This window comes from Xyrauchen texanus, chromosome 31 (assembly GCF_025860055.1).
Source record: "Xyrauchen texanus isolate HMW12.3.18 chromosome 31, RBS_HiC_50CHRs, whole genome shotgun sequence".
Lineage (NCBI taxonomy): Eukaryota > Metazoa > Chordata > Actinopteri > Cypriniformes > Catostomidae > Xyrauchen > Xyrauchen texanus.
The window spans coordinates 35,588,463-35,606,792 of NC_068306.1; the positions used below are offsets into that span (position 1 = coordinate 35,588,463).

Sequence of the window (18,330 nt, forward strand, 5' to 3'; positions counted from 1 at the left end):
GGGTAGATGTTAACAATGTTTTGGTGTTTCTTTAATGGGTGCTTTTGGCCCTGTGGACTTTCTTAATAAACTCTCTTTCAATACTCTTTTCACACTCTCACTTTATTTAACAGTGGATAAACTTCCATCACAGCAGAATGTTTTTAATTTTTCTTAAATGTCATGAATATTTCCACCTCATCTGAAATTATGTGTTGTGTTTGACAACATTATGTGGTAGAAATGACAATTGTGGAAATTACATTTGAAACATTTTTAAAATAAATTTGAAGACTCCTTTAATTTAAATTAAAATATTTTCACACTTTTTTGCATAATTTGACTTCCAGTTACATTGGAAATTCTTTTTAAATTGAAATCAGATTGGAAATAATTTTGATTGGATTCACAATAAAAAATATTCTGTTCACAAAGTGATATATGGGTTATTGATAAATAAGGTTGTCCTTGATGATAAAAATGTGGAATCATCCTTAAAATCTAGTTTAAAGTTCATAAAAATAAATTTTGTTTATTTTTATTTTGTTTGTTTCATACATTTTTTTAAAACATTTGTACATTTATTATATTTTCTAGTGTATAAACCTTTTTTAAACAGATATATGTATATAAACACACACACACACACAGTATATAAATTGAGTCACAAATATTAGGAGGGTTTTCTTTGGGTTACTCAATTTGACCTAACAAAATGTGCCTTTTTAAAAAAAAAAAAAATATGGGGGCGTAGGTTGCTCAGCGAGTAAAGACACTGAGTACCACACCTGGAGTTGTGAGTTTGAATCCAGGGTGTGCTGAGTGACTCCAGCCAGGTCTCCTAAGCAACCAAATTGGCCTGGTTGCTAGGGAGGGTAGAGTCACATGGGGTAACCTCCTCATGGTCGCTACAATGTGGTTCTTTCTCTCGGTGGGGCACGTGGCTTGTCACGCCTAACAAGCCACATGATAAGATGCACGGATTGACGGTCTTAGATGTGGAGACGACTGAGATTCTTCCTCAGCCACCCGGATTGAAGCGAGTCACTACACCACCATAAGGACCTAGAGTGCATTGGGAATTGGGCATTCCAAACTGGGGAGAAAAGGGGAGATTTTTTTATTTTAATCACACAATGATCACACAATCATAAGGGTCTTAAATGGTCCTCTCTCTCTATCTCTTTTTTTTTTTTTTTTTGTCACATGAAGCTTCCTGCATGTTTTTTTTTACACCACCTGAATTTGATTTGGTGGACAAATGTTTTTTAAATATTTATAAAAAAATTGTTTCACGGCTTTTAAAAAAATAAATATTAAAACAGAATTTAATAAAAAACATTTCTTTTTCAAGAATTTCAGCTCTGGACAGTTACACCACATGACATTTTTTTTTACTTTTTATAAACAAATATCAAAATGTATTTGAAATACAGAAAAAAGTAGAGGTGTATACAAGTAATTATTTTGTGTGAATTGCAATTTTTTATTATGTCAAAATAAATTAATAGATTGAATTGCTAAAAAATTATAAAATAACAATCACAATTATATTGAAATGGTTTATGATTATTGCACTCTTTGTTTACCATTTAAAAACAGAATAATATTTTTATTATGGATTTTTCTAAGTTTAGATTGTAAGTTTTGTTCTGGGGACAAGAGGCATTTAAGGCTTTTGAAAAGTAGCTACAATTGATGAAGGCATTGCACAACATTTCCAAGATACTTGTAATGTGACCTTCATATAACAAGCAACTTTAATCTGTCACTTTATAAAAATCAACCTTCGGAACATAAAATGCCCATAGTAGAAGAAACACCTTTTTAACATACAATGTCTCAATTTAAAGGAGTGTCTACAAGGCTGAATGCTTTGCTTGCCCTTTGTCATTACCACTAATGTTAATAATAATGGTAATGTGTGTTGTCTTTTACATCCACAGGTATTCTGACTGCAAGGATAATGAGGAAAAGAAGGAACTGGAAACGTCAGTTTAACGTGAAGTGATGGATGAGTGAGAGTGTTTGAGGAAACTCAGCATCTGATCCAATGGCGAAGAAAGCTCGCGCTAAGGGCGAGAAGCCTGAGGCACTCATCTCTGCCTTACAGGCAGCCAATGAAGATCTCAGGTCCAAACTAACTGAAATTCAAATCGAACTGCATCAAGAAAAATGCAAGGTAGGTGTACAACAGAGCATTTTCACTCATCTACACTGTATTATTCAGAATGGATATTTCGTTTGCCCAGTTACATCACCCTCATGTTGTTCAAAACACATATGACTTTCTTTCTTCCATGGAACACAAAAGGAGATGTATGCAGAATGCAAGCCTCAGTCACCATTCACTTTCATTGTATGGAAAAGAGGAGTAAATAATGACTTTGTTTCCTGAATCACTTCACATAAGACTGTTACACTAGGATAGCCACCAATCTTTTCCAATATTCTTGCCCTTTTCTTAGAATTTACAGCTTGCAACAACTTCTGCACATTTAGTTTTTGTGATCACAATATCCGTCATCAAGGTTGGAAGGTTTAGCACAAATATGAACATTACTGGTCAGCTATCACTCACAAGTGTCACGAAAGGAATGTAAGTTCACCTACTGAAGAGTACGAGTGGTTCTGAGCTTCTGAAAACCATAATGAAACCAAACCTGAGCTGAACCAGAACCTTTGAACAACGTTCAAAGTGATCTTTCACGCACTTTGACATGTAGTACACTCTTGTAAAAACTTCTGTCATTTGAAATGTTGCCTGACTTTGATCCCCTTTCGGCTTTTAGTTAAGTAAAAGCCACATAAGAGTATGTTTAACAAAACACAATGGACCCAAAAGTATACTTGAATGAATGTCATTGCATTATAAAATATCAAGATTAACACAAGCATACCTTTCAATCAAAACATTTGTTCGGTTTTTTTGACATATTGTCTGAAATTAAGACAAAAAGTGTTGGACAATATGGTTGTCAAATGGAGTTTTCCAAACTAAGTTCGAGAGGAGCTTGTTCATTTAATCCGACCAACCACATGGCCAGAGTGAGCATATATAAACAGCTGCTTACTTCTATGCTGCAACGATTCTTCCAGCATTTGACCCCGCCCACTCACCCACGACAGTCCATGCGACAGTTTTGGATGACCCTCTACTCTGCGTAAAGCATTTGTCCTCATCAGATAAGCTTTTCCATTCCAACCGCTACGCTATTCACCAAGCTGCCACAGCAGCCACTATTTTCAGCAACACTACCTGCCAATTTAACCGTTGTTTTGCACAGTCTTTCTTTTATTCTCTTCTTTCCTCACCGAAGCATACCTGGCATCAAGGCTGCCTCTGCACAGGCCACTGCTTTGCTATCTACCTTTCATACAGCCCCCAATGGCTGTGCACATGTCTTCTCATCCTATTTTTCTGGCCGGAGCAGTCCCTATACAGCGTGAGGCTTTTAGAGGGCAAGAAGTGGGTGGTTCAAATTTCGGAACTCACTTTAAGCCTTTATTATCTGAAGTTCCATATGAAGTTATCTTTCAACAAATTATCATGACTGTTCTCCTTTAAAAGTGCCCTTCGGAGTGTGTTTTATCCCATTCGGAACACAGGGGCAATCATGCAACAAGGGATCTTCCTTTCAAAATGACCGCTACATCTTTCCAAACCATTGCAGACATTTTAGCGTGAGTTGGCTGCCGCAGCAGCATCTGTTCCGACCATGCTACAGCTCACTACGGCTTTATACAGCTTCTGTCCGAACAGACCCAATCCGAATTCGGCTCCGCAAACAGCAGGTCACATTCCAAAACTCTTTCGTGAATCATTCCTCAAACATGTCTTGCCGCCTCGTAGCTCCGATAACCACGAAGCAAGCATTTATACAAACTTCTATACAAACATCCTCACAATATTTCAGTTATTCTGTAGAATTTATTACAATCTATCAATATAAATAAGTCGTATTTGTTCACCACACTACTGCAAAACAGTGCCCATATAATTTTTATTAAATCCAATTCTCAGGCACTGTCACATATTCCCTGTTGTCTTTTGTTTAAAAAAAATTAAGATTAATTGTTTCTTTTAGGGATTTCACAATTACTTGTCAAATTAACATATTTCATATTAAACTTCAAAGATATCAATCAAATAATAAAATAGATTTCCTTTTAAGACTTTAAAAACTTGAATGAAAAATAATGTTTTAAATATCAAATATTTTTAAATACTGAAAATATGTCTCTATTTTTGGTCAACTTTACATTTACACTGTTGTTTTGGAACTTACATTTTTTTTAACTAATATATATATATATATTATATTATGCAATAATACAATATTTCTCATGAATCAAAACCTTTTTTTTTTTTCATAATTTTATCACGCCACAGAAATAAAGTAAGATGCAAGGAGACACAATCAGACGATTATTTATTTAAAGTTATAACGTTCTCCCGCTGGAAGAAGCAGCCATGAACTTGTGACTGTAAACCTTTAGAAAAGTCAGCATGTGAGACACCGGCTTTAAGCAACTGGTGTCAAGGTGATTTTTAGTGGATGTATGAAGTCAATTTCTCTCAAGTTTTTCTTTATAAGGATGCCTTGTGGCCTGTCCCCCAGCCCTGTGTTTCCAATGTTTCCTTGAATGTTAGCAAAGTTTGATAAAAAAAAAGAAAAGAAAAAAACATTTATATAAAAGCCAGTACTCTGTATAGTATTTATATACTTTATGTACTTTCTATGTATTTTTTAGGATTATTAATTACATGATATTTTCAGTATAATGGCATCTTGGTTTGTTTTTTGTTTTTAGATGTATTACATTTTTTGCTTTTTATCCTGTTATCTCTGTATTTTTGCTTTGCTTTTTGTTTGTTTTGATTTTTTGGTTTCTGTGTTTTTATCCTGCCCTGTTCTTCTTGTTCTGTTATATGCTGATGTGTCGTTGTTGAGCACATACTTGTTAGCACTTGGTTGTGTATGTGTTTCAACTGTTCCCTAATTCCTTTTGTGTATGTATTCCTGCCTAATTTCTCTGTTTGTTCCGGGTTCATCTTCTGGTTTTTCCCACATGTTCAGGACTCCTGTTTTGTTATTCTCTTGGTTTCCGGTCTGTTTATTTTATTACATTTGAATCTATTTATAAGTTTTGTTTTATTTTGTTGTAATGAAGTCCCCTCATTCATCCCATTCCCTGTAATCGAGTCCTTTTTTCCAGTTCCTGACATTACGAACCAACCAGATTGGACTCCAACAGAACCCGTTCGGAGGTCGGCAACTCCCCACAGCGTTTCCATCATGGTCAGACTCATCTCTCTTCAGCAGGATGAAAGTTCGATTGAGGAGTTTGCCCAGGAGTTCTTGTAAATCTCCTCTGGATATTTGATGAGGTGGCACTCAAGGATATCTTCAGTGCAGGTCTGAATGAGCCCATTAGGTCTCAGATGCCTAGGGGACTTGAGCTGGGGCCTGATGGAGCTCATTTTCATCTGCACCCATTTTAGAGACCTTGCTGCTTATAATGATGACTTGAGTGAGCACTCGCTTCTTCTTGAGGAGATTAATCAGCCGTCCTCTGAGACATGGAGCTCTCCTCCCATTGTCCTCCCTTCTAAAATTGCAAGAAGAGGAGGAGAATGAGTTCCTACAGGGGTTGCTTTTCAGATGGTGCCTGCCCTTGCCACCTCAGCCCCCTTGGAGTTGCCCGCCGTTGCCACTGCCCCCCTTGGAGGCATCCGGCCTGGTGCCATCTGACCACTCCAAGGCTGCCTCACCTCGTCCCTGCTCCCGAAACATCTGAGCCTGCCCCCTTTGTTGAGCCAACCGTCTGGCCTCCGAAGCCCGCTCCCTTCGATATGTGCAGAGAAAGGCCCCCAAATAAAAATAACTTAATATGTAATCATTCTTATTTTTCTCCGCATCATAAACAAAGTGTTTCCGAATACATCTCGATACCACTGTGTCCAGCTGTGTTTGAATTAAAAATGCATCATCATGTTGTGCTGTCTACTGTCTGTAAGTGTGGTTTGTTGCCTCTACAACTGTAGTGGCACTTACTGCTGCTGATTGTCTGGAACTCTGTATTTGTATAGTGCTGTTCAAAACATACATCATTTCAAAGCAGATTTACAGAAGAAAAAAAACTTCAAGCATGAATTGCTTCGAGGGTAGAAATATAAATTTGTATGGTCCCAGGTAATGATTAACTGCATAATGTTTTCCGCATTGAATTAACGGATTAACTCTATAGCCCTAATATTTTCATGTTTATGTGGCAGCATCATTTTCTGTAAAGCTGCTTTGAAATGTATGTGTTGTGAAAAGGGCTATACAAATGAAAAAAAAAAAAAATGAAATGAATACTTTTTTCTTATTTTTATTAAACTTATGTATCAACCCTGTTACCATCATAACTTCCTCTTATTAAAATTATCTAAATTTCCATTATTAATAAAAACCTTGTAAAGTGAACTTTACAAGGGCAAATAAGTTTCTCCTCTTTATTGATATGACTTTATCTTATTTGTTAGGTTTGTCAGTAGGGACCAATCTTAAATTGTCAAAGTTTTTGTACTCAAAACAACTGACAATTAAAAAGTGGCTATTTAGTGAAATATCAACATTAAATGATCTTTATTATAAACAACTTGACCTAGGGCATAAATCTAGCCATGATTATATGAACACTAGAACCGTCAACACTATTGTTGTGAACCCTGTTACTTTTTGTAAAGGCATGGATTTATTCCAGCATATATAAAACACTTTCAATGTAGCTTGAATTGGCACAGTGAAATTTACTAACACTAATTTACTACAAATTACTAATATATTCTTTGCTTGATATAATGTTTAAAATATTTAAGAGATTTACTTTAAAAATCTCCTTTTTGAAATGGAAAAGGCATCGATTTCAGGGAATGACACAAACAGGTCCATTATTTTTTCACACAGTATTTCAGCACAAAACCTGCATCTTGTTCACTAACCACCAGCAATCCAGTATAAGCAGGCGCAATCAGTGCTATAATAGTGATGCTCCATAAGTATCTAAACAAAGTCATTACCAAGCTTTTCAGCATGAACACAACTCCTTTAAATTAGACTCATTATAGATTATAGACACAAAACTAAAGTAAGTGCATAGTATATTAAATGCATGGTAATAACTAAAAATGTGTTCTGAACATATTTTGTGGGTATGTTTGTGATGTTGCCTAATTTACATGATTTGTTTAATGAACCGGACACTAAAGCAGCACAGAAAGTCATGCCAACTCTTTGGCAAAATGGCTCAGAAATGTGAAATTAGTTCTGAGAAAAGCTCTAGCATAATTTATTTTGTAGATGACACTTGGTTTGATATATTATTATTTAAAGCAATGGCATTTAGACATTTTTAAGTGCGACCGAAATGTTCACATTCTTTTTGGGGACAATGTAAATGCCATCATTAATTACGATAGCACTTTGTGCTACAATGCCATCCAAAACTTTACAGAGATGTCTTTACAGAGATTGGCTAAATGCAATATTTATTACAAAGTTTGGTTAGTTTGGTAAGTTTGGCCTGGCAGCTACTCATGAATTTGTTTCTTCAGGTGACCAAGCTGGAGCGAGAGAAGGTGCAGGAAGGAAAGCGCATCCGAGAGCAGGAGCAGCACAGGCACACTGTGACATTGACGGAGCAGCGTGCCCGCTGGCATGAAGAGAAGCTTAAGGAGCTTGCCTCGCTACGGGAATCGCTAACAAAGCAGCATGAACAGGAACTAGCCCGTACGGCTAAGATCAAAGAAGGCGAGATCCAGCGTTTGCGGACTGCACTTAGTGCACTGCGCGATGGCAGTGGCGAGAAAGTACGTACTGCGCTAACGCTAGAGGCCCGAGAGGAGGCCCGGCGATTCTTTGACCAGGAGCGTGTAAAACTGCTGCAGGAGATAGCGGAGCTGAAGTCCACCAAACGGCAGACAGATGAAGCGCTGAACACGGTTATTTTAGCCGACAAGATGAAGGCGGGTGACTTGCGCTCTGAGCATCATGCACACCAGGAACAAATTACCAAAATTAAGTGGGACAGTGAGCGAGATATTCGACGATTGGTAAGCCATCATTCTCATTCTCGAGGTGCAGAAGTAGAAATAATTTCTTTAGAATGAAAATAAAATAAATTTACTTGAGAAACAAAATGGCATAAGATATTAAAGCTGAAGTATGTAACTTTTTCTGTGGTAAAATGTTTTATTCTATCTAACCTTAAAATGCAGAGAAAACTGTATATGTTAACTTTCTCGAAAACAGTAAGTACTGTGTCTCTGTGGAGCTAAGAAAACCCTCTGTTTGTTTTGAGCGACCCGTCTATACAAACACAATGACATTAACTTGACCAATGGCATGAGTTGGGGGTGGGACTATCTCTTTGATTGACCAACAGCAGATAGCGTGGGGTGGGGGGGCATATTCAGAAAGCTGTTTTGAAAACAAAGTTTATCTTTGCAATTCCATTTGGTAGCACTAGTGGTGCAGAAATTGTACACTTCAGCTTTAAGTCTTGTTTCAAAGATATCCAGTGTTGAGTAAGTTTCTCTAAAAAGTAATTGATACTAATTACATCCTCTACAGTGTAATTAGATTACTGTACTATTACTCTTTCTGAAAAGTAATTGCAATACTTTTTACTAATTACTCTCTAAAACCCTGATCAACCTCGACCAGATGAAAAATATAAGAATAGACATGAAACTGTTCTTTTAATTCTCTCAATAAATGTTTTTTTTTTTTTTCAATAAATACATATAACATCAATATATGATTTTATTTCAAAGATTTAAATTATTTCAATAAATCATATAACATCAAATAAATCATTAATGAACTGGCCAAAGAATTTAAGAATTTAATGTTACATTTTAACATTAGACATTAAATGTCGATATTAAATTCACTATTGTTATATATAGAGTGTTCTATACTGATACCGTAGTACTGTATTGAGTCTATACAGTATTTAACACAATTACATAAGATGTAACTGTAATAAAATTTCTTAAAAATTAAGAATAATCCCTTACTTCACTTTTTTTCAATGAAAAAATTATTTAATTAGAGTAATTAATGACTTAGTAATGCATTACACCTAACACTGGAAATATCTAACTACATTTTGTGGGATTGTGCTTAAAACAAGAAATAACAATTTGCCTATAGGGTAGGAAAAACAAAGTTGCTTTCCCTATAAATTAAAGGAATATTCCATGTTCAATACATTAAATAAGTTAAACTCAATCGACAGCATTTGTGGCATAATGTTGATTACCATAAGAATGAATTAAGCCTTGTCCCTCCTTTTCAAACATCTGGGTTACAGTGAGACACATAAAATGGAAGTAAATGGGGCCAATCCGTAAACATTAAAATGCTCACTGTTTCAAAAGAAAAGCCACAAGATGTAAACAATATATGTGTATACATGATTTTTGTGTGATGAAATTGCTTACTACCTTTTACAACGTCGTTACATAACAATATAGTGCCGTAAACCTTAAAATTACCATAAAAAGGGTGATTTATACAACTTTACAGATCAAAAGTTTTAACAGATGAATTAAGTCAGTGGCATCACTACATTATGGGTAATTGGGGCTGAGGCCCACCAGATGTGGCGCTGTTGTCCAATATAAATTTTAAATAATACATTTTCCACATCTAAAACTTGATTAATGAAAACTATTTATGTAATAATTTTTTAAAGAAATCCTCACTTTGAAGTGTTTCACAAGTGCCTAAAACTTTTGCACAGTGCTGTACGTTCTTTAAACTTTGTCTTCAAGTACTACTAACTAAAAATGATCAAGTAAAAATGTGCAGCTGTGTTGAATACCCATAAGCACTTGCGCTTGAATCAATAATGTATGCTTGGTCAAAACAAAGTAACTTATGTTGAAAATATTTAATTGTTATTTAAAAATGTATAAAGTTTTAATTCTTAGGATTATTGTTGTTGTTTTGTTGTGGCTGGTTGATAGATGTACGGAGGCTCTGAGCCGCATTGTGGAAAAAAAATAAAAATAATTCACTAGGTGAAATTTCTTTTTTAGGTGTCTTTGTGCGTTCCTGAGCCTGTCCTACAATTACTTTTTTGCTGCTGGAACACAATAAATGGCAAAAGAGAATGTGAGCTGGAAGTGTTTAAATGGGCACACCATCCTGGTAGCATATATCCCAAAGCAACCCACATTATTTTACAGTTATTAAGATCTAACAATTTGCTTTGCAAACTCTATTCAGGCTTTGGATTTTCACCTGTATTTCATGACCTATTGTCGAGCATCGATTGTGATGAAGTTCCAACATAAAGTCTGCACCACTTTTTTTAAATGTTCCGTCAATGTATGCAAATATGTTTTTGAGAGAGAGAAACAAAGATTTTTGGAGTCACAATTAGGGTGATTATTGTTACCTATAGCGAACATGGAGTCTGTTAAATTCAAGTCATTTTTCTCTACTCAGTTGCACTTTACAAAAGTGCAGATTTATGTGCACTAAGACGTACTGAAAATCTAATGTGCCATATGCCTAACTGACATTCAGTCATAATTTCCCTTATACTGTATAAGACCTGCTAAAACTCAATCATTGAATAAAAACAATGATATTTTAATCACAGATGAGTTAAGTTTACTTGTAACTAGTTAACGTTACTTAAAAAATTAAGTTCAATATATTTGAGCCAGATAAGTATGTTTACTTGCTTGAAAAAGCATGCAAACCGATTTCCTTAAAAATCTAAACAAAGTCAACTAATTCGATTTTACAGCGTTGAGTGGAAAAATCTTTATTTGTCACTCTGACGGACTGAATTGTACAATTTCTTTCATGGTCTATTTTTATCCGTCATACTTAATATCATTTTTTAAGTGCTAGAGCTACATTCAGAGTCATAGCATCCATTCTAATGGCACATCCATTACAGTAGATAGCAGTGGCGATTTCTCAGGGGCAGCAAAGCCTTCTCTGCTGGCCTAACATGACAAATAAATACATATTTTTCATCCTTTCATTCTTAATGTATTTTTAACTGTTTCCACTCTTCCTACTAGGAAAAGTGCAGTGGAATTCATCTTTAAGTAAGAATTACAACTTGGAGGTCAAGCACTGGGCTGGCCTTGAGCTTTGAGCCAATGCCAGTTCTGCTTGCAGTACAATTATGAAGTACAATTACAACTACTAGAAGTATCTTGCATTCCTTTGCCGCTGGCTTTTTACAGTGCGTACAGAGATACACTTAGTTAGCATGGCCATTGCCCTCTATTAGCTCTCTGAAACATTCATGTTGTATGGCATCAAAACATTTATATTTTAGAGGCTGTGTAGTACAAGAGTGTTTTTTTTTTCTTCTTTTTTTTCTTTTTTTATGAACAAATTGTCCTTTAATAGAGTATATAAACTTCTCTGTGTACGTGGTAACCTCAGTGTGACTGTTGAACTGTGCAGGTGGATGAAATCAAGGCAAAAGACAGAACGATCTTTGCTTTGGAGAAGGAGCTGGAAACAGCGACAGGTTTCATGCAGAAGTTGCAGCTTCAGAAGGATGCACTCGATGAGCAGCTGTTTCTGGTCAAAGAGGCAGAATGCAACCTAGGAAGCCCAAAGAGAGAAATCCCTGGCCGTGCTGGAGATGGTGCAGAGCATTGCGGGAGTCCGGTAAACAGAAACGACCTTTGTTTCAATGTTATAGGGGAAGAGATTTCAAGCAGACTCTGTGGACCCTTAGGGGTCCATTAGGGTACTCCATGGGGGCCATGGATATATTAGGTGTCTTAAACTACTGTGTACTGGCATTGCAAAATAAGCATTTGATGCAATCTTCTTATTGTATATTTATATTTTTTTTGGGTCAATGATGTGACACTCATTGTTTTTTGTATGGATGTATTAAGTTATTAAAAAATACATGAATATAGTTTTTTACACAAAACAATTACCTGGATACACCTGAACATGATGAACATGTTTTCAATTTATTTGTTATCTCATCCTGTCATGAGAGTTATCTAGATATTTGTTCTCGGGCTTAATATAAAAAATGGCAAGTTTCGGTAACTATCCGGAGATAGAGAAAAAAAAAGCTGAAATTCTTGAAAATTTTCTTAGAATTATTAGTTTATTATTATTTGATAATGAATAAGCAATTTGATTTCAAAATAATATTAATATTTGAAAAACCTTTATCCACCAAATCAAGTCTGGTGTTAAGTTATTGTCATGTTCATTGTTGTCTTTTGTTTTTGTGCTCTTATGTTGAAGTTTAGTTTAGTTCCTGTTTCCTGTTTGGTTTTTGTAGTCCTTTTGTAGTTTCATTTTATGATTGGTTTTCCCCTGATTAGTTCTCATTCCCTGATTGTTTCCCCAGTTGTTCCTCATTCCCTTGTTTGTTCTTTTGTGTATTTAAGCCCTTAGTTTTCTTGTTTGCTTTGTTAGTTCTTGCATATGTTATTATGTTCTGTGCTAGGTTTCCGTTGCTTTTCTATGTCCTGAATTTTCCTGTTTTCATGAATAAAAGCGGCATTTAGATCCACATTCTCTGTCTGCCTTCATCACATTGGAAACCTAGCACAGAACATAATAACATATGCAAGAACTAACAAAGCAAACAAGAAAACTAAGGGCTTAAATACACAAAAGAACAAACAAGGGAATGAGGAACAACTGGGGAAACAATCAGGGAATGAGAACTAATCAGGGGAAAACCAATCATAAAATGAAACTACAAAAGGACTACAAAAATCAAACAGAAACTAAACTTCAACATAAGAGCACAAAAACAAAAGACAACAATGAACATGACAGTTATTTAAAAAAAAAAAACAGGATATTTTGACATATATTTGAAAAGACATTTTATTTATGTCAAATTGAGTAACCCTGAAAATAATAAAAACTATTTACCTTAAACATTTAGTTTGACTTATTTAGCAAAATTAGTAAACTGTTGTGTATTCCATGTGCAAGAAAAAATATTTTGCTACCTTTTACTTGGTAGTTACACCACTTGACATTTTAACTTGTGACTCCAGGGGTGGTAGTCAGCATTAATACTTGCTGAGCTACCCAGGTCCCCCATGGTGCATTTCTAAAAAATAAGTAGTTGTAATCAAACAATGAGGTTGTGATGCATGCAATGACATGCTGTGATATGATTGATCTGTTATTGCACATAAACTTTAAGGAAAGTTGGTAACCAGGTATGCACAGATATCAACACTCAGCATACAAAACTTAACGATGATGACAATTAACGAACATTGCAGGTTAAATAATGTACATTGTATATAATGTAATTGTAGTTCTACAATACAGCATTGCTACATTACAGTAATTTCATGGCCCTGTTCACTGGAAAGTCACAGTATACAGTTGTCTTTTAATTGCAACAAATTGTAGAAATACTACTGTAAAATAAACTGTTAAAGTCATAAAACTAGTTGGCAGGAATTTACTGTAAACTCTAAACAGTAAACTTATTAACAGTGTATAGTTGTGTTTTACAACAGTAATAAACCGTTTTCAGAGTACAATAAGAAATACAGTCTCTTAAAAGAATTGCTCATTTGCACTTTTTATTAAGAAATACAGTAAAAACAAACCCCAATCCCCCAGTCCGATTTCATTTAAGAAAGAAATCTCTGTTGTTATTTATAAATTGTGCATGACCTCTATTTTCCAATGTAATTATTGGCACATATACATATTGGTCTACCCAAACAAACATAAACAAAAATGTTAAAGCACAGATGTATGTGGTGTGTGTTTTTAGGACATGAGAAGAAACCAGAAACGCATCTCTGAACTTAAATCCACCATCCGTAAACTGGAAGACCGCAACACAATCTTAGTGGATGAAAGAAATGAACTGGTACATTTCTATCTGACAATAATATCAGTCATTCTTTTTTAAATTGTCATAGGACAGAAAAATCTCAAATGTATTTAATGTCTGAAACTTTTCCTTGAGTCAGATGTAATCTCACATGTGTCTTCTCTAGAGATTCAGAAGAGATCTCAACAGTGTCTCAAACTGTGCTCAGATTTGCCAAGATACCAAAGTATTTTCCCTCTGGATTGTTCTGTTATATATGAAGAGTCATTCTGGAGACAGACAGCGTGTAGAATCTTTACTTTTATAAATCAATTTCAACTGTGGAACAATTGTGGGGTTTACAGGGCTGTAAATCCACTTTTACATGTGCAGTGTTGTCTAGGAAACATGAACTCTCTTTATATGTATTATTTGATTATATTTTTTATTCATTATAAATAATTCACCCTCAATTTCGTCGCTCTTTCTTTTTGTTGCTCTCTCAGTTGAAGCGTGTGCGGGAATCAGACAAACAGTGCAAGCCTCTGCTGGAGAAGAACAAATTACTGAGCAAGAAAAATGATGACCTGAGCCATTCGCTCCAGAGGATGGAGGATAAACTCAAATCATTAACCAAGGAGAACTTGGAGATGGTGGGTTTCTCCACCTTTATTTACTTTCACTTTAATCCAAGTCTCTGAATTTCCAACGTAACGATCTTATCTGCAATTTAAAGTAGAGACGCACAGGATCTCAAATATAACTCCTAGACAGCAAGGAGATTATGTGGAGGGCCTGCTGACAAGTGTCCAAAACTCTTCTAAAACCAGCAAACAAGTTTGAACAAGCATAGTATACATACCAAGCATAGTTTGAACAAGCTGGGAGACCAGCTAAGACCAGCAAGCAATCTTAGACTGTTTAAAGATGTTTTTTTTTCAGCAGTGGGGACATTAACAAAAATCTTAGTCTAAACATTAATAAACATGAATTCACAAACCGAATCCTACATTTGTTATTCTGTGCTTAGAAGGAGAAGATCACGGCTCATCCTCCACTGAAGAAGCCGAAGTCTCTGAACGATCTGGATCAGGCCAGTGATGATCAGGAGATTGAGTTCCTCAAGCTGCAGGTTCTGGAGCAGCAGAGCATGATCGATGAGCTCACACGAGTGAGTGATTCCTGTCAACATTAGACACAAGTCAAAAGATCAAGCAAAAGCTCAGTAATGTTTGTATACAATCTGTCTTTCTCGTGCTCTGTGTTTCAGGAAAGAGAAAAACTCTTGAGGAAGAAGAGACATAAACGAAGCAGACCGATAAAGGTGCGCTGACTGCAGTTTTCCCTCAGCCAGTTGTTCCAAACCTGTTTGACTTTCTTTCTTCAGTGGAACAGGGGGCAGAAATAATTTAAAGAAATATTCTGGGTTCAATACAAGTCAAGATCAATTGACAGCAATTGTGGCATAATGTTGATTACCACAAAAATGTATTTCGACTTGTCACTCCTTTTCTATAAAAAGAGCAAAAATCTGTGTTACAGTGAGGCATTTACAATGGAAGTGAATGGGACCAATTTTTGAAGGGTTTAAATGGAGCGACAGAGCGGCGGTGCCGGTCTGTGTGGAATGAGTCCCATCAGTGCAGCTCACCAGGGGAGCTGTAGCATATTAAACCGCTAGTAGTTTTGCCTGCAGGGCGGGCACTTCCAGATTGTAAAATCTGACAAAGGTGGAAGGGGAAGCCCAGCCCGCTGCCACACATATGTCGTGAATGGAAATCCCGCTGGACCATGCCCACGATGAGGCCATGCCTTTAGTGGAGTGAGCCCTAATGCCCAACGGACATGGCAGGTCTTTTGACGCGTATGCGGCAGCAATAGCGTCCACTATCCATCTAGACAGTGTCTGTTTCGAGCGGCGAGACCTTTGGTGCGCCCTCGAGCGAAGCGAAAAGCTGCTCAGAGCGTCTGAAAGAGGCGGGCGTGCAGTATACAATCTCAGTGCTCTGACTGGGCAAAGGAGATTGGCGTCGCGTTCAGCTATCAGATGCTGGCAGCGCCGATAGGAAATAACCTGTGCTCTGAAAGGAGTACCGATCACCTTGGGAACATAGCCGTGTCTAGGCTTTAAAATGACCTTGGAGTCACTTGGTCCAAACTCAAGACACGCATGCGCTGACAGACAGCGTGAAGGTCTCCCACACGTTTGACTGATGACAGGGCAGTCAGAAAAACTGTTTTGAGAGAAAGGTATTTCAAATCCACGGATTGAAGTGGTTCGACAGGGGGCTTTCATAGTTTCGAGAACTATAGAAAGATCCCAGATAGGAACCGATGAGAGTGCGGGGGTTCATCCTTCTAGCTCCCTTGAGGAAGCGGATGACCAGCTCGTTTTTCCCAGTGACTGGCTGTGCAGGGGTTCAGCGAACGCCGCGATGGCCGCCACATACACTTTGGCGTGGATGGGGATCTGCCCTTATCCAGCAGCTCTTGTAAAAACACGAGCAGCGGCGACACCCCACATGTCCGTGGGTCCAGGTCTCTGTCGGTGCACCATTTTGAAAACACAGACCATTTTGGCGCATAGAGTCTTCTCGTGGAAGGGGCTCTAGCGTGTATGATGGTGTTTATTACCCCTTCTGGCAGAGCGGCGGGTAGTCGTTGATCACCCAGCGTGCAGCGCCCAGCTCTGGGTGGGGATCCCAGATCGTGCTGCGAGCTTGAGAGAGGAGATCTGCTCTCACTGGGATGGGCCACAGGCTGTCAGTGACAGCTGCGTAAGCTCCGGGAACCATGTCTGATTCTCCCAGCGGGGCTATGAGGAGCACCGAGTGGCGCATTTCCCTGATCCTCTGCATTACCTGTGGCAATAGCGAGGCGGGAGGGAAGGCGTAAAGCGGGCGGTTGGGCCAGTCCTGGGCCAGCGGCGTCCTCAGCTTCGAGAAAAATATTGGGCAGTGAGAGTTCTCTTCTGGCGCTAAAGAGGTCTATCTCTGCTCTGCCGAATATGCGCCATAACTTCTGGACTGTTTGAGCCCTCAGCTGAGCGCGCAGGTGGCACTGGGACCAACTCAGTATGCGTTTAGGTCAGATGGAAGAGGTTCCTGGATCTGACACCGCCCTGGCGGTTTAGGTAGGATACCACAGATCTGTTGTCGAGCGGACCAGGGCGTGGTGACCCTGAATGACCGGGAGAAAGCGCATGGCGTGTACTCGACCGCTGTCATTTCCAGACAATTTATGTGAAGGAGCTTTTCCTGAACTGACCATAGGCCAAAAACCGGAGAGCCCTCGCGGACCGCGCCCCAACCCGTGTTGGGCCAGCGTCTGTCGAGATGACTTTCGGCGAGATACAGCTCCCATCGTCACTCCCGCTGATACCATTCGGCCACTGTCCAGGGCTGCAGAGCTGAAATACAGGTCTGAGTCACCTTGATCGGCTGGCGGCCTGTGGCCCAAGCCCGGCGAGCGCGGGTGTTTAGCCAATGCTGAAGTGGAGCATGCGCAGTAAACCCAGCTGAAGTACTGCTGCGGCTGAGGCCATGTAACCTAGCACTCTCTGAAATTTTTTCAGAGCGTGAGGCTGTTCATCTGAAAGGGCCGGCTAGTCAGCTGAACACGCGCGCGCTGTGTAGATAAGCGAGCCGTCATAGCCACGGAGTCTAGTTCTATTCCAAGGAAGGAAATTGCCTGACTGGGCTGTAGTGAGCTCTTGGTTCAATTGACTGCAAGACCCAAACTGTTCAGATGGCTGAGGAGAACTGTTCTGTGAGACAGAAGCTCCGTATGTGACTGTGCCATAATCAGCCAGTCGTCCAAATAGTTCAGAATTCGCAAACCCTGACTCCGCAGGGGTTTGAGCGCCGCATCCATGCACTTCGTGAAAGTACGGGGTGCTAAAGACAGGCCGAACGGAAGGACGGTGTATTGATAAACCTGGCCGTCGAAGGCGAATCTCAAGAATGGCCTGTGACGGGATTTATCTGACTCTGAAAGTAGGCATCTTTCAGATCGAGAGAGATAAACCAGTCCCCTGGCGCGTATCGCGAGGAGTTTCCTGATTGTAAGCATTTTGAGCGGTCTTTTTGCAAGCACCTTGTTCAAACCCCTGAGATCTAATATTGGTCTGAGGCCGCCGTCTTTCTTGGGAACAAGAAAATAACGGCTGTAAAACCCTGACTTCAGCTCAGCGAAGGTGGCACTTTCTCTATGGCCCTTTTGCACAGAAGGTTTGCTATTTCTGAGCGAAGCATGCAGGCTGCTTCCGTGTTCACAATAGTTTCGAGCCACGCTCTGAAGCGGGGAGGCGGCGATCGAACTGTAGCAAATAGCCCTGTTTTATTGTGCTTAACACCCATTTGGATATCCCTGGTATAGCTTCCCACGCTTTGAAGCGTAGCGCTAGAGGGTGAATGGCCAAATCGCCCTGATTGCCACACACAGCGCTGAACAGAATGTGTGGCGTGCTTACTGTGCTTATGCATGACTGCTCGC

At 38.5% G+C, this 18,330-nt stretch overlaps 1 protein-coding gene across 3 annotated transcripts in view; it reads left to right on the top strand.

The window, feature by feature from the left end:
• LOC127625383 (janus kinase and microtubule-interacting protein 2-like) overlaps positions 1-18,330 on the top strand; it is a 51,658-nt gene that overhangs the window by 6,907 nt on the left and 26,421 nt on the right. For 2 of the 3 annotated variants that reach the window (XM_052100649.1, XM_052100651.1), the window contains exons 2-8: positions 1,926-2,161; positions 7,583-8,080; positions 11,472-11,681; positions 13,795-13,893; positions 14,343-14,489; positions 14,867-15,007; positions 15,107-15,160. In XM_052100649.1, the coding sequence (XP_051956609.1) occupies positions 2,033-2,161; positions 7,583-8,080; positions 11,472-11,681; positions 13,795-13,893; positions 14,343-14,489; positions 14,867-15,007; positions 15,107-15,160 (1,278 nt within the window). In that variant the 5' untranslated portion in view covers positions 1,926-2,032. The remainder of the gene's footprint in view (positions 1-1,925; positions 2,162-7,582; positions 8,081-11,471; positions 11,682-13,794; positions 13,894-14,342; positions 14,490-14,866; positions 15,008-15,106; positions 15,161-18,330) is intronic. The other variant, XM_052100650.1, reaches the window with a different exon arrangement.